The sequence below is a fragment of the Procambarus clarkii genome, chromosome 84 (assembly GCF_040958095.1).
Source record: "Procambarus clarkii isolate CNS0578487 chromosome 84, FALCON_Pclarkii_2.0, whole genome shotgun sequence".
Classification (NCBI taxonomy): domain Eukaryota; kingdom Metazoa; phylum Arthropoda; class Malacostraca; order Decapoda; family Cambaridae; genus Procambarus; species Procambarus clarkii.
In genome coordinates, this window is record NC_091233.1 from 22717003 (window position 1) to 22741210 (window position 24208).

The 24208-nt window shown below is 41.1% G+C and overlaps 1 protein-coding gene across 1 annotated transcript in view; it reads left to right on the forward strand.

Moving 5' to 3' along the window:
• The window catches only part of LOC123774883 (voltage-dependent calcium channel subunit alpha-2/delta-3), a 366618-nt gene that overhangs the window by 287617 nt on the left and 54793 nt on the right, over positions 1-24208 (forward strand). The window contains 8 exon segments of the mRNA XM_069316631.1: positions 765-818; positions 1421-1517; positions 17790-17822; positions 20028-20156; positions 20371-20483; positions 20736-20884; positions 21124-21393; positions 21831-22035. Of these exon segments, the coding sequence (XP_069172732.1) occupies positions 765-818; positions 1421-1517; positions 17790-17822; positions 20028-20156; positions 20371-20483; positions 20736-20884; positions 21124-21393; positions 21831-22035 (1050 nt within the window).

Here is a 24208-nt window from a genome sequence, read left to right on the forward strand (position 1 = left end):
TTCCATTATTTTAAATGGGGAAATTTGTTTCGAAAGTCGAGCGTTTCACATGACGAGCTCGGTGCCGGAACAGATTAAATTCGTTAATCGAGGTTCCACTGTATAAATATTATTTACAATGCTTGTGTTATGCTTATATCTTGGCGATGATTGCAACCCATCCTCCTGTTCAAATAGTAGTTTTTGTTAGTATGTGCACCATAGTACAAATATTGATGTACTGTATTCACTTATAGTATTAGACCTAGGAAGGTTAGGTTAGGTTAGTTTAGTTTGTCTTTGCCACATAAATACAAAATCTTTCCCACTTTGTCTAAATTCAACAGTACAGATTTCTAATTGCTTTGTATGTCGGTATATGTACTATGGTCCTCATGCAGGCGATGAGTCACAATAACGTGGCTGAAGTATGTTGACCAGACCACACACTAGAAATTGAAGGGACGACGACGTTTCGGTCCGTCCTGGACCATTCTCAAGTCGAATCGACTTGAGAATGGTCCAGGACGGACTGAAACGTCGTCGTCCCTTCAATTTCTAGTGTGTGGTCTGGTCAACATATGGTCCTCATCATTATTATAAGTACAGTACTACCAAAACAGGAGCATGGGCTGGTGATTGACATGCTGTCAGTGCAATGTGTCCGTATTGATGCTGACCAATAGTTTATACTGATCAAACCTGTCCTGTCCTTTGCCTTGCTATGGTTCCCTGGCGTGGTTTGTGACCCACTAACCTCACCTTCTCGTCTCGCAACCATGCAGTCAACACCTGGAAGTCCTCGGCCCATGATGACGACAGGAAGGATAACTATTACTGTAAGTATCTTTTTCATATATGGGTGTGGGTGTCTGCTTTTTATTCAGTTTTATTTTAAGATTTGGTGCAGTTTTCCTTTGGTGCTGATAATAGTTTATGGAGTAGAACTCAGTCGTTTGATGTGATATTAGCTTCTGTAGCAGAACTCAGTCCCATGGTGTATTCCTAGTTACTGTAGTACAACCATCTTCTAATGTATTATTTTTGTTGTAGCAGTACTGTCTTCCGATGTAATAATGGCAACACCTTTCTAATAAATAGATAAAGAATGTAATTATTTCCTTAATTTATTTATCACACGCTTTGGTGTGTGTGTGTGGGTGAACATCTTAAGCAGGATAGCATGTACAGAATTGTTCAGTGTTGGGCTTAATACCTATCAACCTCTTAGAAGGTTATTAAACCTACCACAAATGCATATTGACCAACCAGCAGGAACATGTTAACCTTGAATATAGTCCAGGACAAAAGTAAACTTTCAGTGCATATATACATAGAAAAGGGCTAACACTCTAGGTGTGTATATATCCCCTGTGAATATACAATAATCTAACGAAACCGTTATGTTTTTTGAGTGGCCTTAATAGCTTATCTTCTCCAGGCGACAAGGACTTGATCCAGAGCCTCCTGTTCGACGCCAGCGCCACCAATGTCTACTCGAGTGAGCGCAAGGTGGAGGATGTGCTAGAGGGGAAAAAGTAAGCAGACCCACAATCCATGTTCTGTGATGTGCTGCACCTTGTGACTATTTTTCTTTAATTTAGTTAGCGATAGGCTCGAAATGGAAAAAATAGGGATTAGGCTGCTAAAATCATCAATGCAAGTAATAGGAAACATAATTGGGTGGTTTAGGATTTAAATTAGGCAAATTGATTTAATTATATTATATGTTAAATGACGGAAAATACATATATTTTTTTAACCTCAAATATATCAAGATTATAAAATACGTAATTTTAAAATATAAGAAAATTAAAAACTAATTTTGGAGCCTATAAAAGTTTGTTCCCATCTGTTTTTGTTAAGCATTAATAGTGATGCAGAGTCATTTGTAATAGTCTTATTATAAACTCTTCTAAGTCCGCCCTTTTCAACGTCTAAACTTAAACCAAGGAAGCCACCACTGGTGAATAAAACTGTATTAACTAAGCTCATTCATTGAGTTGACTTCAACAAGTTTCTTAATCTAGTTGACTTGACAGAAGTTTCTTAATCAAACTGACTTTACACAGGTTTTTTATGCTGACTACACACAAGTCTCTTCAGCTGACTTCGCACAAGTTTTCTGTGGGGAGCCCCTTCAGCTCCCTGGAGCTATCAGGCTAATATGTGATATATTAGACTAGGGCATTAGTCAATGGAGTTGAGCCTACTGGGGACCACGAACCAGAACCTGGCCCCCTCAGAGAGGCACAGGGAGCCATGGCCCCTGGAAAACCCCATATGTGGTTGGGGGTTTCCTAATCTGCCATCGGCCGGGGTTAGGCACACAGCAAGGTAGGCATAACAAAACAAACCCCACATGATAAGAAAATTGCAACTGAAAACCAAACAGAGAGGCAAAACTCCTCCAAATCCCAAGGTAACAAGCAAACGTTATACCTCACTGCTGCGTCGCTTGTTCAAACAGCCCTCCTCTCCTCGGGAGGGGGTTGGAGGGCATCCCCAGACCTTCTGCACCGGCTACTCAGCAACACCAGTTTGTTGGCTAATGCGATCTGGGGCGGTTGTCAACTCTGGCCTCGGTTTCCTGGCAATGTTTTGCTTTAGTGGTGTTCTCTGCTGGCTTGTGGTGTGGTGACCAGGTGTACTTAGTGTGCCGGGGCTGCATGTGCTTAGGGCAGCCTTCCCTAAGTTCCCTGTGAATACTACCTCTAGGGTGCTAGGGTTTTCGTTCCTTGTGTCTTTGGGATGCCATTTCTGTAGAGGTTTTTGCTGCTCAGCATTTACCCCACCCTTGGGGGCCAGCTGGGGTTTCTTGTTTGGTCTTGGGTAGGGAGTGGTACTGTTGCTGGTTGGGGCATCAAGGTGTTGCGCAGCCAGCTTACCTATGCAGCGGCCGGTTCCTGTTTTCTCTGGGAACGTTGTACTGTTGTGGGGGTTTTCTTTTATTTTTGTTCTTTGCCTGGTGGGAGGGGGGGGTCTGCTTTGTGGCTATAGGACCACTTACATTGCTTTGGTGGCCCTCCACTAGGTCCTCGTGACTGTACACGTCGCAGGGGTTTTAGTGTTTTGATCATCCCCGTGTTAGCTTTGGGTCTAACTGGTTAGCAACACCTTGCCCAGGCCTCTCGTACCAGTCAGCCTACAGGCCCTGGAAAACCCTGTCGGGGTTTGGTGGACCTATGGATGAGTCTTCCAAGTTCCAGCTCACCTTGTGCGAGTTTGAAGGTTGCTGTGTGCCCTTGTCTCAGGGTGGCCGTTACCACTTTTGCCTCCATTATGCTGCCTGTTGGGTCAATGACACCTTTGACCCGGAGTCATGCGAATCGTGTTCTCTGCTTGTTCTCCAAATTACCCAGTCTGATAACATTCATATTCAGGTACAGGCGGTATCCGCGTTGCATGCTAGGTTTAGGTTACTGTAACACATCAGGTTGGTTGCCCACCCAGATGCCCTGTTTTGGTTAGGCGTTGATCGACCTGTCCCACCCTTTTCCCCAGCTCTTGGCTCCAAAATGTCTGAGGGTTTTGGGATCGGGGTGGGGTTTAGTTGGTGATGAGACTTGGGCAGCTTCGGTGGCTGCCCCTTTCGGGTTGGGGAAGGAGGCATTCAAGCCTGCTCCTCTTGCCGAGGCTTCTGGGTCATACCAGCAGACCCCTTCTTTGCTACTTTTCCCCTGGACTGGCCTTTTCTTCAGGGGTAGAGGGCGTGGAGAACAGCTCTGCTCAGGGGCCTCTGTTGGGGTTTCCCGGGACTGTGGGGGGAGCCTGCTAGCAGTTCTTAGGCTGTTTGCCCCTGTTTGGGCTTTATGCCTTCTGTGCTGGGTTTTTTTCGTCCCTCCTGCTTTGTTTCCCACATTTGCTGGCATGATTTCGGCTCCCTTGCGTCGGACGCTTCTCCTTTTGTCTGGGTGGCTATTTTATTTTTGCAGGCGCTTACCCACCTGGCCACCAGGGCAGCGCTGTTGTTTGTTCATTTACATGTGCTGGGAATGTGAGCTCACGTTTTGGGGTAATTTTTCGCCTCCGACTGGAGTTTTTTATACTCCCATAGCCGTGTCTCTATTTTGTTCTTTCTTATGAGGCATTCTTCCCTTTCTGTTCCTCTGGGAACATTTGGGTGTTGTTTTTTTGCACGGTTTTGTGTTTTTCTGTCTCTATTTGGGTTCTGGGTCCTGGGTTTTTGGCCCCAGTGTCCGTGCCGGTATTATTTCTTTGCAACCACGCCTTTTGCCCCTCAGTTTTCGGAACGTTTTCTATCTGTTTTCACTGGGGACTGTCTGGGTCATGTGTTTTGTCTTTCCTTTTTGTGGTGCATTTTTTGCCGCCAAATATGGCGGTTAGGGCTCCCCCAGATTCGCTTCTGTGTTCCTTTGGGTTCTTTGGTTTCATTCCGGAGGTTTTCTTCCTTTCGGGTTTCCCCTTTGGAGTTTTGGGTGGCCCTTGGTTCCCTCCTGTGCACCCTGGTATTGCCTCTTCTTGGGTTCCGGGGTCTTCCTGGCTTGCAGACTGCACTTCTTCTTGGTCTTGGCATGAGTTTTGTGATCGTGCTGGGGTTCTGGCTTCTGCTTGTCGAAGTGGTCCTTTGATGCAGATTATGTGCCAGTGCCTCCTCCAAAGCCGTCTTCGTCTGGTCAACTCGGTGCTCACTCTGCTCGGAAGTTGGCTTCTTGCTTTTTCTTTTTATTCTTTTCTGAGTTTTTTCTTTTCCCTCAGATGAGGCGCCGGTCCCTTCGCAGGTCACCTTGTTGACGGGGCGCTGGGGATGAGTCTGGCTCTGTTTGCCCACGTTTGGTCCCATGTTTCATGGGTGGGTCATGTCGTGTCCTCTGGCCTGTGGTGGCGTTGGGCGGCTCCTCCTTCGGGGGGTTCGGGGCTGGCGGGGCAAGGTTCTTCCCCTTCGCTCCATCGAGTCATCTTGTTCCAGTCTCGCATCGGGACTGTGCATATCTTCAGTTCCTTCTGGATTTGTCCTGTCTGTACTGCTGAATTCCTTCTGGATGACTCTGTCCCAGATTCGGCTCTTTTTGGGGCTGGGTTGTTGGGTGGTATCTCTGGTACTTTGGGATGTGTGTTGGCATGTCCCACTTCATCTGGGGTTCAGGGATCAGTTTGATTCATGGTGGGGCGGCATGCTTCTCGTTTTCATTGCCTTTCCTTTGGTCGGCTTCTGGCACCTCGCGTTTTCTGTATATTATACGATTGGTGGTGGCTTTTCTATGTCTGCTCGGTATTTGGGTATTAGCCCATCTCGATGATTGGTTGGTGTGGGCTCCCAGCCAGTCTACTTGTCTGCTCACCGGAGGGGTGGTTCTTTCCCGGTTCGGCAGGTTCGGGTTCCTGGTGCACTGGAGGAGGTCCCATCTGGTTTCGTTCCAGGTTCGGACCTGGGTGGGCCTTGTGTGGGACTCTTGGTTCGCTACCTTGTCTCTCCCTCCAGAGGCATTGCTGCGGCTGCAGTCTTACCTTCAGCTGTTTCTGGGAGATTCCCAGGTCACTTGGCGGTTGCTTGAGCAGTTGTGTGGGAGTCTGAACTTCGCCGTGCTAGTTTACCTGCCGGGTCGAGTTTGGCTTCGGCGTCTGTTCCGGTTCCTTCTGGGATGTCCTTTCTGCCTCACTCACGATTGCTGGGTTCGGCCTCCATGGGCCTTGTGTCAGTTGCTGCGTCACTGACTTCCTCTTCGGGTTTTCTGGGTTCATTGCCTTGGTGCCTCTTTGAGCCCTTGCTCGATGTGTTCACGAATGCGTCGTCTCTCAGCTGGGACTTTGTGACCTGTGCTCACCAGGCCGGCCAGGTATGGTAGGGGCCTGCCCTTCTGTCGGGCTCACAGCACGGTGTGGGAGTTCACAGTGGTTTGGTTGTCGCTTTGGAGGGCTCGGGTTGCTCAGTGTGGGGTTTTCTATTTTGCTTTCCCAACTGCAATGCGTACATCGCCAACGTACATGTGGCAGACGCTTCACGAAGCTGTCGGAATCAGCAGAGAAAATACGAGAGCGACCGTACAGGACCTGGGAGCAAGGTCGAGTTAGAGTCCTTGAGGGTCTCTTCTCAGACTAGCCTCACCTGGTCATGGTCCACGTTGATCGTTGGAATCTCCTCAATGATTGAAACACTTTAAGGGACTCCTAGGGTCCTCATCATATTTATAGTTCAGTGAATAATAGGCAACCCAGTGTTGGAGACACCTGGAGTTGAAGGCTTAAGTAAATAGTTGGCAGTATTCAGAAGTGGTTCAACGGAAACATCGCATAAAGCTTAACAGTAGTTTATTTACTAACTTAACCACTAATACAAAGGGTGCTTGATTTACTTAAGATTGGCGTCAGAAAGGCTATGGTTGCATTAGCGAGACTCTTGACGTCTGGCTAATTGATTCGGATCCACTCGTGGAGAAACACCTAACTTAACACAGTTGACAGCCAATCATTAACACGGTAAACCTAACTGCCGGTGTGCAAAGGGATCACAAGAGTTCCAACCGGATACTTGGGTAATGATGCGCAATAAATTACAATGGCACTGTCAATGGGACAGGCAATAACATGCACAATAATAATATCACACAATAACTAAACGTGTGGTGTATGTAAAGCTCACATTCACAGACGAGTGTAATGTCGTGATACCACACAGATAAACACGCATTCACCGTCGGGTGTCTAGGTCTCCACCTATAAGGTATAAGAAGGTGAGAACTGTGGTTGATCCCTCAGATCAACACAGACACAATATAACAATGACAAGATCTTGTACTTGCAGGTAGGCTACCTCTCTTATTCACTCACTCACTCAGGCACATTTATGCAAGAACTCGTAGGTGGCTTGATGGCTGGTTTCTCGTTCTGACGTGAGACCATTGACGACAGGCTTTCCCACAAACCATACTTGACACGGAGGGTACTCGCAGGAGGGCGCACTGTATGTCTAACAGACACACACACACACTTGATGGCACTGGCAGTGAGTAAAGGTGGTGACATCACGAAGTACAGTGAGGTAGGGCAGGGGCAGCTTGAGGCTGCTACACACACTGGACAGTGGCGGCTGGTGGCTGCAGGTTATATGGTACCATGCGGTACACTGTAGTAAAGCCACACACAGGTTACTTAGGCAGCCGCACTCCTTAGTTCACTCTAAGTCACTCACAATGATCTCAATTTGTCACCAGGGGTTACCTGATACCAGTTTGTTTCACTCTGGTGATTTGTCACTAGGCTTCTAAACAATATAGTCACGATCGTGATTCTGGGCGAGCATTGGTATATCGAAAAGACGCTGAGTTTAACTTGACAGTGAGGAATGGACGGTGTTCAGTCTATTGGCCGATAGACAGAACAGGACACGTCCACTAGCTACAGGCTTCCTCACGTGAATGCCCTTGCAAGAGAATGCCAAGAGAATGCAGGGCTTCTCGTGGGACACACACAAGGGATTACAATTGACCAATGGCGTTGCAGCAAAAGAGCGGGAACCAATCATATTGGTTGTACCCTGATCAGTAGCAGAGGTGACGTCATGACCACATCACAGTTGTTATTCTCCATTGCGCCGGTTGAGGCTGACCTCGGGTCAGATCTGTCACCTCGCTGGCGTCCCCTCTCTCTTTCACGCCTGGCACCTCCTATGTGTACTCTCTGACCCTATGGCATGGATGCTTAACCCTTAAATGGCGCATAGCTATATACCATTTGACACCCACAGGCGCATACCAAAAAAAAAAAAAAAAAAAATTATTTTTTCTTCCTAACCTGTTAATTTGTGTTCACTGATCACGGGAAAAATAATAAAAAAATCGTAAGTGGCATATATTGCCCACTATAGGGCGGGGAAGTGTGACAAAAATCAGGCGCTGACTCAGCGTGCGTCCCAAGGCGGTCTGTTGATCGCCAGCTGTCAGGCCAGAGTTGCCACAAAGAGATAATTTCCTAATTATTTCAATGTCTCTGATTGATTTTTTGTAGTTTTTTTGCTGTAATATTATTCAATAGTGTGTAGTGTGATATATTTATATAATAAAATGAGTGAATCATCGCTGTACTCAAAAATATGGTGTGCGTATTGTTGATTCAATTATGTTCATCAAACAGTGAACAAATACTTTGTCGATTATTACACTATATACACAGGTTATATATAAGTATCTGCATGTTTTGTTCACCATGACAAACCACTAAGTTGGTATGCTGAGTGGCAGGCAGTGACTGGCTGCCACTGGCTGCCACTCCCTCCCTCACCTCACCTCACCTGCCTTGCCACCATTCTCCACCCACCATACTGTTTTTGCTTTCATATACAGACGTTATATATAAGTATTTACATGTTTTGTTCACCATAACTGTACATCTAAGCTTGTATGGTGAGTAAAGGCAGAGATACGTAGCTACTCACACAGTCAGCTGGTGGCGGCTGCCCTCAAGGCCAGACGCACTAATATTTCTCCTACAACAATACTGTTTGTGGTGTTATTATGCTATATACACACAGTATATATAAATATCTACCTGTTTTATTCACCATACTTGTACAAGTAAACTGGTATGGTGCCCAAAGACCATCGTGGTCATCAGTAAACAACATGATAAGTCCTGCAGATGACGCTCCTCCCTCACCAAAATGGCGGCTCCCAACCTCCTACTCTCGCTGTTATCTCACACTATACACACGTTATATATAAGTATCTACATTTGTGTTCACCATAGCGAACCATTAAGCTGGTATGATGAGTGCAGTCAATAAAAGGTGGCCACACACAGTCAGAAGACATCGCCACCACCGTCCCTCCCACAGCATTACTCCTCCCTCCATGGCGCACAGCGCCAAATATCACCACAATCCTGCTATTATCAGAACCCTGGTCAGTTTTATCACAGTCAAGGGTCTTCTGTAATAATATCATCGCTACATAATAGCATGAACAAGTATATTATGGCATTTATAGGCGATGCTGTGGTCACAAGCTGAACAGCAGTGCTGTGAGCTCATGCTGCGTGCGTCAGGCTTGGTAGCTCACTCAATACTGAGGCCCCTAACACCCTGGAGTTTGGCCCACGATTTTGTTTTAAAATGGCGTCTGTTTACAAGAACCCTGATGAAGGTGTGGTGAACCCCGTGTATCCGCGGGCCGTTTAAATCTTGCATAGCATCATATGATGCGATGCGCAATTTACTGCAAGTCGGTCAAAGCATCATATGATGCGATGCGCAATTGAAGGGTTAACTTCCCTGTATCTACTCCCTGCCTGGACATACGGCAGCCTCCGTATTATAAACATATTCCTGGTTAAGTAGGCATCCTGGAGATACCCAACATGACAGTTTACTATCCAGGGTTAACAGAGATAGGGCTTGTGCACGAGATCGTTGCACTGTGCACTGCAATGAGCCATTCAAGTCAGCTGTGGGATAATCTTGAGAGACCATCCTCTCACACTCGGGATTTCACAATCCAGCTCCATTTGGACTGCTCTCCGGTGGTTCATTGCCTGAACCGTAGGGATTGTCTTCAGTCTTTGGTGCTTTGGGGCTGGTTGCTTTGAGCGGCTTGTCTACTGGTTTCTCAGGGTATGGCTCTCTGTGCAGTTCATATCCAGGGAGTGGCCAACATCCTGGTGGACTGTCTGTCCCAGTTCATTTCCCTGTCCATGGAATAGATAGTCGATGCTGCCTCCTTTAGTTGGCTCTACCAGACGTACGGGCTCCCGGAAGTGAACCTCTTCGCATCAACATGGTGAGGCATCTCATGTGTGTCACCCTTCCCTCACTGCAGAGCTTTGTGGTGGACACCTTTCAGTAGGACTGGTCGAGGTGGGGTTACTTGTATCTCTTTCCCCCCCTGGTCCAGTTGTTGCTTTGGGTTCTGGCTCAGTTGGAGTCTTCCTACAGGAGCGTCTTCCTAATGGCCCCTTGGTGGCCGGCCCAGACTTGGTTTCTGGCGCTGCTTGCACGGTGTCCAAACCTGGGGAGTTTTCCATGACTCAGGCTCTTCCAGCAGATCACACTGGTCTGGTACATGGCTGGTTCGGTCTTCTCCTCCGCTCTTCACATCTGGTTTTTTGAACGTGAGTTTATAACCATTTGTGTGGTGATCAGGTGGCTTCATTGATGGTGTCCCACCTGAGAGCCTCGTTTCGGACATGGTATGAAGTTTCCTGGCGTTCTTTCCGTCATTTTTTCTCTCTTCATAGGTTGTCTTCTATTTCTGATCAATTGTCTTGTACTTTCTTTCTTTGCTTTTTCAGGACTGTCATTTGATGCCTAACACTCATATATGCAGTGCTCATATATGCAGTTGCCTCATATCGTGCAGCACTTTGCAGAGCCGTTCAAGCTTGCATTTGGGGTGATTGTCACTTCTGCAAGCTTTCTCGTTCTTTGTTTCACCTCCGGCCTGCTCATGCGTCACCTGAGCCATCCTGGTTCTTGGGCAAGGTGCTCTCCTTGCTCTCTCCTCGGTTCGTGATAGCCCCTTTGGTTCAAGATTATTTTTCCAAGCTTTCTTTATATTGGCATTAGCCTCTCGGGGTTGGGTTGTTGAGCTTCATGCTCTCCTAAGGCGCAGGGGTTTCTGCTGTTTCGGTCCTGGTAATCGGTTTGTTTGGTTGAAGCCTTCTCTTCTTTTCTGGTGAAGAACAAGACGGTCGCTTTCTGAAGGTCCTTAGGTCATTGATGCTTGATTGGTCAGGCCAGGGTCCTGGTTGAACAGGGTCCTGGCTGCCAATTATTTGGTCATCATTCCTGGTCCTGGGCATTCATGTGTGGCTTTGGGTCGCAGTATGCAGTCAGTTGTCTCGCCTTCGAGTTGAGAAGTGTGTGGTGGCCACCTTCCAGGTAAGTCTCTCTTTTCCTTATCTTTGGTTATGTAGCTTCAGGGAGCCTCCGGGGCTCACCAAGAAAATGACATTTTATTACTTTCAACGTTTCATATATTACATTACATTAAGCTGACTACAGACCAGTTCCTTGACCAGATTGAGCATGTATGGATATGATCTCTGGGCATACAACCCATTGGCTAACTCACTGAATAAGCCTGAATAAGCTGTTGACGGATAGGCACGTCTCCACTCTGGCTACAGGTATCACATTCCACTGATAAAAGACGATGCATATTATCTATATGTGCCGTATTACAATAAATAGAAAAGTGCAATTTGGATATAAGTAATACATTCCAAAGACTAAAAATGCTGAACTTTGGCTATAAATGCCACATTCCAATGGCCAAAACAGCTGAACTTTTATAGGCTTTAAAAACTGTTCTCTATTAAGTAATTATCAGGTTTATCATTTGATATTTCATGTTCTGTGGCTTAAACCTGGACCAGATGAAATAGTTGACCACGTAACCCAAATGCACTCGGGCATGGGGGGTTGAATGAATTCATAAAGACAGTGGTACAGCACTCGGCTTTGCATCTCTCAGATGGAGGTTCTATTCCTAGCAAGGACACTTAGAACTTTCAAGTATATATATATATATATATATATATATATATATATATATATATATATATATATATATATATATATATATATATATATATATATATATATCGTACCTAGTAGCCAGAACGTACTTCTCAGCCTACTATGCAAGGCCAGATTTGCCTAATAAGCCAAGTTTTCATGAATTAATTGTTTTTCGACTACCTAACCTACCTAACCTAACCTAACTTTTTCGGCTACCTAACCTAACCTAACCTATAAAGATAGGTTAGGTTAGGTTAGGTAGGGTTGGTTAAGTTCGGTCATATATCTACGTTAATTTTAACTCCAATAAAAAAAAATTGACCTCATCCGTTATGAAATGGGTAGCTTTATCATTTTATAAGAAAAAAATTAGAGAAAATATATTAATTCAGGAAAACTTGGCTTATTAGGCAAATCGGGCCTTGCATAGTAGGCCGAGAAGTGCGTTCTGGCTACTAGGTACGACATACATATATATATATGTCGTACCTAGTAGCCAGAACGCACTTCGCAGCCTACTATGCAAGGCCCGATTTGCCTAATAAGCCAAGTTTTCATGAATTAATTGTTTTTCGACTACCTAACCTACCTAACCTAACCTAACCTAACTTTTTCGGCTACTTAACCTAACCTAACCTATAAAGATAGGTTAGGTTAGGTTAGGTAGGGTTGGTTAGGTTCGGTCATATATCTACGTTAATTTTACTCCAATAAAAAAAAAATTACCTCATACATAATGAAATGGGTAGCTTTATCATTTCATAAGAAAAAAATTAGAGAAAATATATTAATTCAGGAAAACTTGGCTTATTAGGCAAATCGGGCCTTGCATAGTAGGCTGAGAAGTGCGTTCTGGCTACTAGGTACGACATATATATATATCTACGTTAGCTATATATATATATATCTACGAGAAGTGCGTTCTGGCTACTAGGTACGACATATATATATATATATATATATATATATATATATATATATATATATATATATATATATATATATATATATATATATATATATATATATATGAATGTGTGTGTGTGTAAATCACAAAAATTAACACGTGATGAAATATGTGACAGTGTCAGACCACGAAGAAGGAAGAATTGAAACAGGAATTTCCTTAAGTACTTTCGTATTTAATAATACATCTTCAGAAGGATGGATTTACAAGTCAGTAGATTGGATATATATAGGCAGGAGAGAGGTGAAGTGAAGTGAGGTACAATGACAAATATATGAATTGGATTGGGTGGATATAAATAGGAGCTGCATCGTACCCTTTAAGTGATCAATCAAAAATGGATCAAAATTATACAAACCACTGCTAATGTTCAAATTACCTGTTTTTGTAATCTGTATTAAAGCAGATTCAATTATGTTCCTATTGAAAGTGCTCTTGTAATTCGTTATTGAAAAAGCCATCTCCCAATCAATTTGGTGAGAATTTTCTGACAAATGAACAAACAAACAAAAATTCTCACCAAATTGATTGGAAGATGGCTTCTTTAATAATGAATTGTAAAAGCACTTTCAATAGGAACATAATTGAATCTGCTTTAATACTGATTACAAAATCAGGTAATTTGAACATTAGCAGTGATTCGTATAATCTAGATACATTACTGATTGATCACTTAAAGGGTGATTTGAATAGGATCATTGATTCACATTTGTCTCACTAATACCTTGTTAACCCTTGCACTGCTCACCTATTTTCGGCAAAAACGTCTTGGTGCAATTGTCAAGGACATATTTTTGTTATTTTTACAAATGTTCAGGTAAATTTAATGTCAAAATGTTTCCAAAGTCAACTATTTCCATTTCAAAACACAAATAGTAATGAAAACATTAAAAAACATTAAAATATAGCCAAATTAAAAAACAAAAAGCACAACTCTCTGAGCGCCTAAAGGCGCTTTGCGCAGTGCAGTGGTTAATATCCACAATTCCATGATATTAATATCCACATATGGGCCTAATGGCCCATACGATGCAGCTCCTATTTATATCCACCCAATCCCATTCATATATTTGTCATTGTACCTCACTTCACTTCTCCTTGCTACCTCACTTGACCTCTCTCCTGTCTATCTATATATATATATATATATATATATATATATATATATATATATATATATATATATATATATATATATATATACACATACATACATACACATACATACATACATACATACATACATATACATACATACATACATATATATATATCCAATCTACTGACTTGTAAATCCATTCTTTTAAAGATGTATTATTAAATACGAAAGTACTTAAGGAAATTCCTGTTACTATTCTTCCTTTGTGGTCTGATACTGTCACATTTTTCATCACGTGTTAATTTTCATGATTTACACACACACACACACATATACATACATACATACATATATATATATACATTATATCATCTATCTATCATATCTTAATTCTTAGGTTCTTATGTTTTAGAGGTTAGGTTAGGTTGAGGCATTATAGTGTGATGTGTTCAGCACTGCTTGTATTTGTATTTGTTGGTGAAGCACAATTTTTTGGTTAATAAATGTTCGAAGGTCGAGTTTTCTTACTAAGACCCATGTCTTCAGTTTTTAATTTATTTTAATTGTTATTATTAAACAAATAAATTGTTTATTTTTTGTATAAAAATGAGGGAAAACTTAGTTAAAATTTAAAATTTTAATTAATATAAAAAACTTAATAATATTCCATACTAGAGTATTGAATGTTTACCAATAAATGTTTTTGGTTTTGTTATGTTTGGTCACTTGACATTCCAGTCCACCTTCCGCACACATGGGAGATGTGCTAAGGCCTCTCGACCTTCATATAGTGTGATAGTATTTCCTTCTTCAGAAAGCACTAATAATTTTTTTTGCACCATCAAAGTGACTCCACCGTGGACAGCCCCTCTCCTTGGCCCTTTTGATCCTCTCTCTGTCTCTTTTTATCTCCCTATCTCTCTTTCTCTCACAAACATACATACACATTTAGGGGCCTTGTGGCTGAGTGGGCAGCGCTCTGGAGTCGTAGTCTTAAGGGCCCCGGGTTCGATCTCCGGCAGAAGCATAAACAAATGGACAGAGTTTCATTCACCCTGATGCACCTGTTCACCTAGCAGTAAATAGGTACTTGGGAGTTAGACAGCTGTTATGGGCTGCTTCCTGGGAATGTGTGTGTATGTGCATGTGTTAGAGAGAAATATATATAGTAGACATAATCGAGGAAAAATAAATTGGTTAGAAAGGTGGGGTCTAAGAGCTAATAGCTTGATTCTACAGATACAAATAGTAAAAACAAACAACTAATAAATACACACAGTCACACATGCATGCAATCATAAATAAGTACAGTGGAACCTCGGTTTTCGAATGCCCCTGTTTTTTATTTTTCGGTCTCGAGCTCAATTTCTTCGAGAAATTCAACTCGGTACTCGAGGTTTGCCTCGGTGCTAAGGTTTGTTGATACACATATAGGCCGACTGAGCACGTGGTGCGCTTCAGTTTACCAGTGTCTCCCGCCTAGTGACAACCGCACTAGAATTCTTTGTGAAGAATTTCATTGTTTTTGTGCTTCTTTGGTTTCTGAGCATAAAAATTCTTATTATATCAAGCCATGGGTTCCAAGAAAGCCGGTGGTAAAGTTCAACCTAAGAAAATAGTTGGGAGGATGACGACAGAGGAAAAACAAGAGATCATAGTGAGATAATTTATGTCTCACTACAGACAAGCATTTATACAGTATGTATAAAATGTATTTTTAAGTTAATATTTTTGGGGATGTGGACGGATTAATTCAATGTACAGTGGCACCTCGACTTACGATTGCCCCAACTTACGATAATTTCGAATTACGATGTAAATTTGATCGAAAAATGCGACTCAGCTTACGATAGTGTCGTCGACTAACGATATTTGTTGGTACACGTTTGGGTCGACCGAGCGTGTGGTTCCTGGTCACGCAGGCCGACCTGCCTCGGTTTACTAGAGCTGCCCGCTTAGGGATGATCGCGTCTATAAGAAATTCTGTTTTTGTGGTGATTTTTTGCTTTTTGAACATAAAACTGATTATTATATATCACGGCATGGGTCCCAAGAAAGTCAGTGGTAAGGTTCAACATATGAAAACACATGTAAGAATGACCATAGAGAAAAACAAGAGGTTATATGTAAACATGAAAATGGTACTAGTGTTGTTGAACTAGCTGGGCAGTACAATAAATCTTCAGAGGAGGAGGCGGCGGCATTAGAGGATGTCCCTTCCTCATTAATTTAGAAAATGTGTGCAGTATGCGAAGGACTGCAAAGTTTTGCTGAAAAGAATCACCCAGATAAAGCTGTAACAGGCCGTTGCATTGATCTTTTTAATGACAATGTGATGCCTCACTATAGACAAGTGTGGGAAAGAAGGGAAAAACAATCTTCAATTGAACGATTTCTAGTGAGAAAATCAAGCAGTGAGCTAGAAGCAGGTCCTAGTAGTATGCAGGCAAAATGTGCCAGTGTGTGTACCCCGGAGAAGTCCTTACTGCCTGATGTTATAATGGAAAAGGACTCCCCTTCCAAACAATAACACCTCTCCTCCCCCTTCCTCACCATCTTCCATACTCCATCAAGAGTCCTCCATAAAGGTAAGATAAACATATGTACTGTATTGTAGCTAGAGAAAAAAATTGTATTCAGTATAAAATGTATTTGTAAGTTAATATTTTGGAGGATGGGGAACGGATTAATTCAATTCCCTTTATTTCTTATGGGAAAAATCGCTTCGACTTATAATATTTCAACTTACCATCCGTCTCTGGGAATGGATTACCATCGTAAATCGAGGCCCCACTGTATATTATTTCTTATGGAAAAATTTGTTTCGGTTTTCGAATTTTCAGTTTTTGAACCATCTTTGGGAATGGATTAAATTAGAAAATGTAGGTACTACTGTATAAGTACAGTATGCTGGGTTGGGTTAGAGAATGCATATTCAACACTAAGTAAAGAGTGTTAGGAATAGAGAGGAGTACAGGCAACAGTAAAAATCGAGATGCATATTTATTCAGCCTGTCCTCCTAAGGTTTCCCCAACGTCAAGAAAATGGCGAATTTTAAGTGTACTCTCCTAACCTACCAGAGAAATAAAATAAAGGAGGAACTAAAGGACCAAAACAGAAAACGGGAGAGTACGTCACCAGCCGCTTTCATTTTCTAGTACAAGAATTTTTTACTTTATATTATGCATGCAATCGTAATGCGACGTTCTTTGTTAGAGGACAAGTTGTACCATTAGCTCATATACTGCACTATTTGCTGCCGACACAAAGTCTATATGAGACGAGACAAAACAAAGATAGCAGTATGAACTGGGAGGATCATCTCACTCTCTTGAGAGAGTGCCGGAGAAATTCCTGCTTGATTATAATGAAAGGAGGCCACAAGGACAGTACTCAATCATTGGAGAGCAAAAATCCCATCACTGTATGCACATGTTATCAAGATGTCTTCATCAGCAGATCAAAATTCCATGCATTCATGCATCCAGTGGGATCTGGATGAAACTTTCAGGGCCTTGTAACTTATCGATGTCAGATCAGTACTAGAGAAAATAGCTCCAGTATGCAATCCCTCACATATTAAAGCACAAAGCCAATATGAAGGACTTCTGTAGGTTTCGAGCAAGAGAGGTCCCAGGAGCTAAAGACTAAACTAAACCTGGCAATGCTCTAACACTAAAGAATAAGGCATCTCATTATCACATGTGAAATTCTCAGAAGCAGTGAGAAAAATAATAACTTAAGCGTTGATCAGACACAAGACCACTGATGGAAATAAAGTAACTACTAGTGAAGCTGAGCCATTGAGATGTAATGGGGCTGCACTTGTCCTGTATTAGAGTATAGATAGCAAGTGTGATGAACTGAAAAAAGCAAATAGGTGAGGATAACTCTAAAATATTTTCATGGAGAGGTATTAAGAGCAAGAAGAATGGAATCAGCTGCAAAAGGTGGGGTCAAAGAGCATACATGGGCCAGCAAGTACATATAAATACATATTGGTGATTACACATGCACAAATAAAATAATATATTTGTTTACTTTCTAATCGACTTTGCCCTTTACTAAGCAACCAACTATACTATACTATACTTTATACTATACTATACTATACAACTTTACTATATTAACAAACCAATTTTAACCAAAGCCACTTTCCAAACTTGGCCTTCTTTAGCATGTTAGCTTTCTCTAACAAGCCATTCAACTTTCCCCCTCACTAACCAATCAACTTCCCCCTCACTAATTAATCGACTTTCCTCACAACCAGCCCAGTGGCGACTTACATAATGCTGTTATACAGGTATAGTATTTCTCCATTGGGGTTTGTTGACATGCTGTCACAATATTTGCATCACAGTCTATCAATATGGCCTCACCACACTCTTAACACTCTAACAATATGGCCTTAAGAAACTATAACTCTGTATAACAAATGCTGTAACATTAATCCTGCAACAATGTAAGTACCTTGAGCTGCAAGGTTATATAACTTAGCAGCAAAGTAGAGTTGCACAATGGCAACCTTCAGTTTGGACTTGTGTATGTTCGGAATCTCTGAGGTAAGAATAATAAGGCATGTATTTTTATTGCAGAAGGTAAGCCAGTATTTTGTGATAGTCAAATTGTTTACATAGCAAATGTCAGAATAGTCAGACTATTTAGATAGCCAGTGGTGGATTATTAAAACTGTTTAGATTGCCAATGACAGAGTAGTCAAACTATTTAGATAGCCAGAGGTGGAATATTCAAGCTATTTAGACAACTAATGTTGGATTAGTCAAACTATTTAGACAGCTAATGAGGTTTCATTCTAGTCATTAAGAAGAGAAGGGCTTTAAGCAACTAGGAATGCATCTGATTGGCTAACCAGCACCTCTGAGTGCTATTATATTAATATATACGTACCCAGTAGGTCAGGTTCTAACAGTGGCCAGTACTGAATGTAAGGTTATATAGTGTCTGATTGTAACCTGTGCAAGATAGAGGGAGATGCAGCAAGACCTATCAACCTCTAAAGAGTTATTAAGGTCACCACAATAGCATACTGGCCAACACATATACCTTAGTCATGAATATAGTTCTGGACTAAAGTAAATTCTCAGAGTATGTTCACTGAGGAATGTAGTACACCTTGGTGCATGTTTTGTATGTATTTACAATATGCATATGGAGGTGCCAGAGAATGTTGAATGCATGTGGAAATGCCAAAGAATGTTGTATACATGTGGAGGTCTCAGGGAATGTTGTATGCATGTGGACATGCCATGGAATGTGTGTGGAGCATGTGGAGGTCTCAGGGCATCTTTAATGCCTTGGAAATATCAGAAAAGTACTGAAAAATGGATACAAAATATTAAGATGTGTTTGTATACTAATGCCAAATTTCTCCCACATAACCCACTTTTTTCCCAGTGTATGTATATATACATACACTGTGTGTGTGTGTATGTATGTATGTATATATATATATATATATATATATATATATATATATATATATATATATATATATATATATATATATATATATATATATATATATATAAACACTCATTGTATTAACTCTCATTTGCATTAACATAATAATAATGCAACTTAACTTAATTAGTTAATAATAACTAATTAGTAATAACTAATTAACTTAATTAGTTAATAATAACTAATTAAGTCAATGCATTATGTTAATGCAATAATAATACATTGTACAATTAATGTATTGTATTTTTAATGAAAAAAACACTCACTGTATTAACTAATGTACATCTAGGAACCTTTAAAAATCTAATAAAGTACAGAACACAAAAGGAAGGAAGGAAGGAGGTGGGAGGAGAAAAGAACATAGAAACTGTATTGGAGGGGGACTTAAACATTCCCTCTTATGCATTATGTGTGCTTTCTTCTGACGCTAAGGGTCCCCCCTCTTCCAGCCACAGATGGTACTCCCTTATACAATTTAAAAGAAAATAAGAAATAAAATGCAAATGTTAATTGATGAATATTGATTTTTATTGTTGGTTAAAGATGAAAACATGTTAAGAGTTTAATCAAATTATTTGATTGTCTTAGAAACAGAACTACTCACATGAGACTTTTTATCTCAATTTCAAGGTAAAAACTAATAAAGCTGTCATATCCAACAATAATGGCGATACAAGACATATTTTGTATAGTACTATTAGCCTGTAACAAATCATGGTAAATTCTCTTGAGAACGGTGACTCCTCCATATGGGGCATCCCCCCCCTTTTCCCCACCCCAATCAGGATTATCCTGCAGTGGGATGGGTGTGGGGATTAGGGCATGGCATTATACCAACAAAAACACAATGTTGTGGTTATGTTGAGTGTTTGCTGCAATGGCCATTATGCCCTGTGAGCACAATATCCAAAAGTGACGTTGAATCAACGTTGTTCTTGGATTCTGTGGCCACTGGGATACCATGGGAGAGAGAGTTGCTGGAGCACCTGTTCTAAGTTACTAACCCTGCATGTACACACTCTTGCAGCAGCGTCCGACATAACTTCGGGATCACCACTGCCTTCGTCGCCACCCGCAGTGGCCTCACCAGGTGGCTGGACCTCACCAAGACCAACCCAGAAGACGAGAACGGCCAGAATAACCACTCGGACGAACCGTAAGTTGGAGACGGTTGGTGAGGGGACTGACAGGTGCAGGAGGAGGGAGAGGGCACTGTGTGCTGGAGAGTGGCAGTGGCTTGTGTAGTGGAGAGTAAAGGGACAGTGATGCTTTGAAACTACTGATGGTTTTGAAATCAACTACTGATGTGTGTGTTTTGTGAAGACATTTGCATAACCCTATAGTTTATCATAAGCCTCCTACTATTGCAGGCACTTCATGAAGATCCACAACAAGGCCATCGATGAGGTGTGGTACAAAAGAGCCATCGACTACTATGAGGAGGAACCTGACGCCTATGTGTATTCAGTGCCTTTTGATGCAGGTCAGTGCCTCTGGGTGTGTGTGCTAGGTGTCCGGACACTGGTCAGTGCCTTGGGGTGTGTGTTAGGTGTCCAGACGCTAGTCAGTGCTTCAGGGGGGGTGGGGCGGGGGTGTTAAGTATCCGAAAGCTGTCCTCGACATGCATCATTCTAAATTACATTTGAAGCTATCATATTCTTTCTTGTTTAATTTTCTCCTTGTGTGTTTGTTCTCTGCTAACGTTAACAAGGTGTTCGCCTCCTTCCTCATGTAGCAACCCGGGACCCAGACGAGGTGCTCGTAACAGCCACTAGAGCCATCTTCATCGTTGAGAACTCCTTCCGCAAGGCCCCAGCGGCAGTCGTTGGTGTTACCATCAAGCATAACAAGTTTGTTGAGTACTTCAAGAACGAGACTTACAAGGTTGGTGCTCTCATTTCCTCAGACTCTCATTAGCTGTCTCCTGTGAAGTGTGTTTATACCAAAGGGTATCAACTTTGCTACATCTTGAGGTGTTACCCCTTACATGTCACCTCACCCAGTCTGCTTCCTGTCCAGTAATCATCATGTTATTCTCCATGTCACCTCTCCCTGTCTATCTCCTGTCCAGTGTTCGTCGTGTTAACTCATCTCTCGCCTCACCCTCTCTACCTTACTTCCAGTGCCCGTCGTACCCGTCCCGGGATTCCAACTGCAAGAAGGCCAAGACATGTGAAAGCAAGTCCCTGGACTGCTACTTGCTCGACGACAATGGCTTCATCATCGCTTCCGAGAACGAGGACGACACCGGCAAGTTCTTCGGCACCCTGGAAGGGACCATCATGGAGTCCCTGGTGCAGAGTGAGGTCTACAAGAGGATCCGCATTTTCGACTACCAGGCCGTGTGTCTGGATAGCCAGCTGGAGCGGAGTATGGCCTCCATACTTGACACGGTGAGTGAACAAACATACGCAGTTGAACTTGGAGAACTTTTATTGTGGACAAGTGGGTTATTTGAAAACTTTAATGGTTACATTTAAGTTTAAATGCTGTCTTATTATTGTTTTTTTTTAATTTTTCATTTTATTTGTATATAGTCACAATTTGTTTTTATTAAACTCTTAATATTATTTAATTGCTTGCATGTAATTCACTTATTTAGTCTCTTCCCTTTTGGTTACTGTTGTAAAGTGTATTGTAAACAGTTTTAAATTCTCCAAACAAATATTTTTTAAGTAATAATATAGACTTATAGTATGGACACACCATGAAATAGGTGTTGGAAGTTTACTACAGCAGGAACCCCTGGTGATGATTACTGTTCATAGATCAAGTTTAGTGTCCTCTCGAAACTATGTTCTCAAATTAACACATCCCCTGCTCCTTATAGCCTCTTCAGCTGCTGCGGTGGACGGCCAACTGGATGATGGGGAATATCTTCTGGATGCTGGTGAAGACGCACCTCTACACACTCTGGAATCCCAACGAGGCATGGGCCTACACGCACACAGAGAGGGACGTTCAATACCCCAGCATCAACGAGCCGCCGCCCCAGGGTGACTTCGACTACAAGGAACCCAACCTCGAGGACCCCAGTAAGTGGCTCTTGGCCTTCTTCGCTGCTGCCTATGGTATCTTTAGAACAAGTCGCTGACTATTGAGCGCTAGCTTTTGATCTCATCGCTAGTCTCCCGCAGTCTTCAAATTTAGCCTATGATTTCCGTTTCCTGACTGTCAGTCTTTCACATTTTCAGCATCGGCCATTGTCCTCTGCACTGCCCTTTTTCTTATCTCTTAAGCCCTAAATCTTGACTTGTTCAGCGTCAAAAACAAGAATCGAATTATTGTGAATCAATTATTTATTGCTTATGAAGCTCAAGTTTCATCTAGGAGAGTCAGTTTACATTTGAAGTTTTGTTTTCATTCACTGTAATTGTATATGTTAAGTGGGTATGGTCTGAAATTGTATAATTTTTTGCAAATTATATATATCTATCTATATATATATATATATATGTCGTACCTAGTAGCCAGAACGCACTTCTCAGCCTACTATGCAAGGCCCGATTTGCCTAATAAGCCAAGTTTTCATGAATTAATTGTTTTTCGACTACCTAACCTACCTAACCTAACCTAACCTAACTTTTTCGGCTACCTAACCGAACCTAACCTATAAAGATAGGTTAGGTTAGGTTAGGTAGGGTTGGTTAGGTTCGGTCATATATCTACGTTAATTTTAACTCCAATAAAAAAAAATTGACCTCATACATAATGAAATGGGTAGCTTTATCATTTCATAAGAAAAAAATTTGAAAAAATATATTAATTCAGGAAAACTTGGCTTATTAGGCAAATCGGGCCTTGAATAGTAGGCCAAAAAGTGAGTTCTGGCTACTAGGTACGACATATATATATATATATATATATATATATATATATATATATATATATATATATATATATATATATATATATATATATATATATATATATATGTCGTACCTAGTAGCCAGAACGCACTCCTCAGCCTACTATGCAAGGCCCGATTTGCCTAATAAGCCAAGTTTTCATGAAATAATTGTTTTTCGACTACCTAACCTAACCTAACTTTTTCGGCTACCTAACCAAACCTAACCTATAAAGATAGGTTAGGTTAGGTTAGGTAGGGTTGGTTAGGTTCGGTCATATATCTACGTTAATTTTAACTCCAATAAAAAAAAATTGACCTCATACATAATGAAATGGGTAGCTTTATCATTTCATAAGAAAAAAATTAGAAAAAATATATTAATTCAGGAAAACTTGGCTTATTAGGCAAATCGGGCCTTGAATAATAGGCCAAAAAGTGAGTTCATATATGTATATACATACATATATGAATATATATGTATATATTCATATATGTATGTATATACGGAGACATATAATATATATATATATATATATATATATATATATATATATATATATATATATATATATATAATATATATATATATATATATATATATATGTATATACGGAGACATAATATATATATATATATGTATATACGGAGACATAATATATATATATATGCATATACGGAGACATAATATATATATATATATATATATATATATATATATATATATATATATATATATATATATATATATATATATATATATATATATATATATATGTATATATATTATGTATATATATTATATATATATTATATATATATGTCTCATTGAATATGACAGCATATTCCGTATTAACTATTTTCTGATATAGGGCTTCTATCCCTCTTACTAATGCTCTTGCATCAGGGTTCAACTGGAAGAGGAGTTCACCAAAAGTCATGTTTGTTTTCAAGGTGAAGAAAAAGAATTGAATAACTGAAGAATGTATTACACTTATTGTAAAATCGCACGACGTTTCGAACCTACATGATTCATTCTCAAGTGATGTTACAGTACAGAACATTATATTTTATACTAATAGTGGGTCAGGTGAATACAAATGGATCGAACAATGGGGTCAGGTGTAAACAAAGGGTATACATTGGGTAGACATGAAGGAGAAAAGAAGCTAAGGATCAGAAAGTTAAATAGGGTACATACAGAAATTAATCAAGCATAGTGGGCGCTCTTTGTTGAGCAGTGTTTTCTATGTTGGTATCTTACACGTTCTGGTCTTGTTCTTACTCTCATGGTGGGTAGGGTGAATAGTTCCGTAATTTGAGTATTTATGGTAGGTTGTTCTGCTTTTATGTGGATTGCT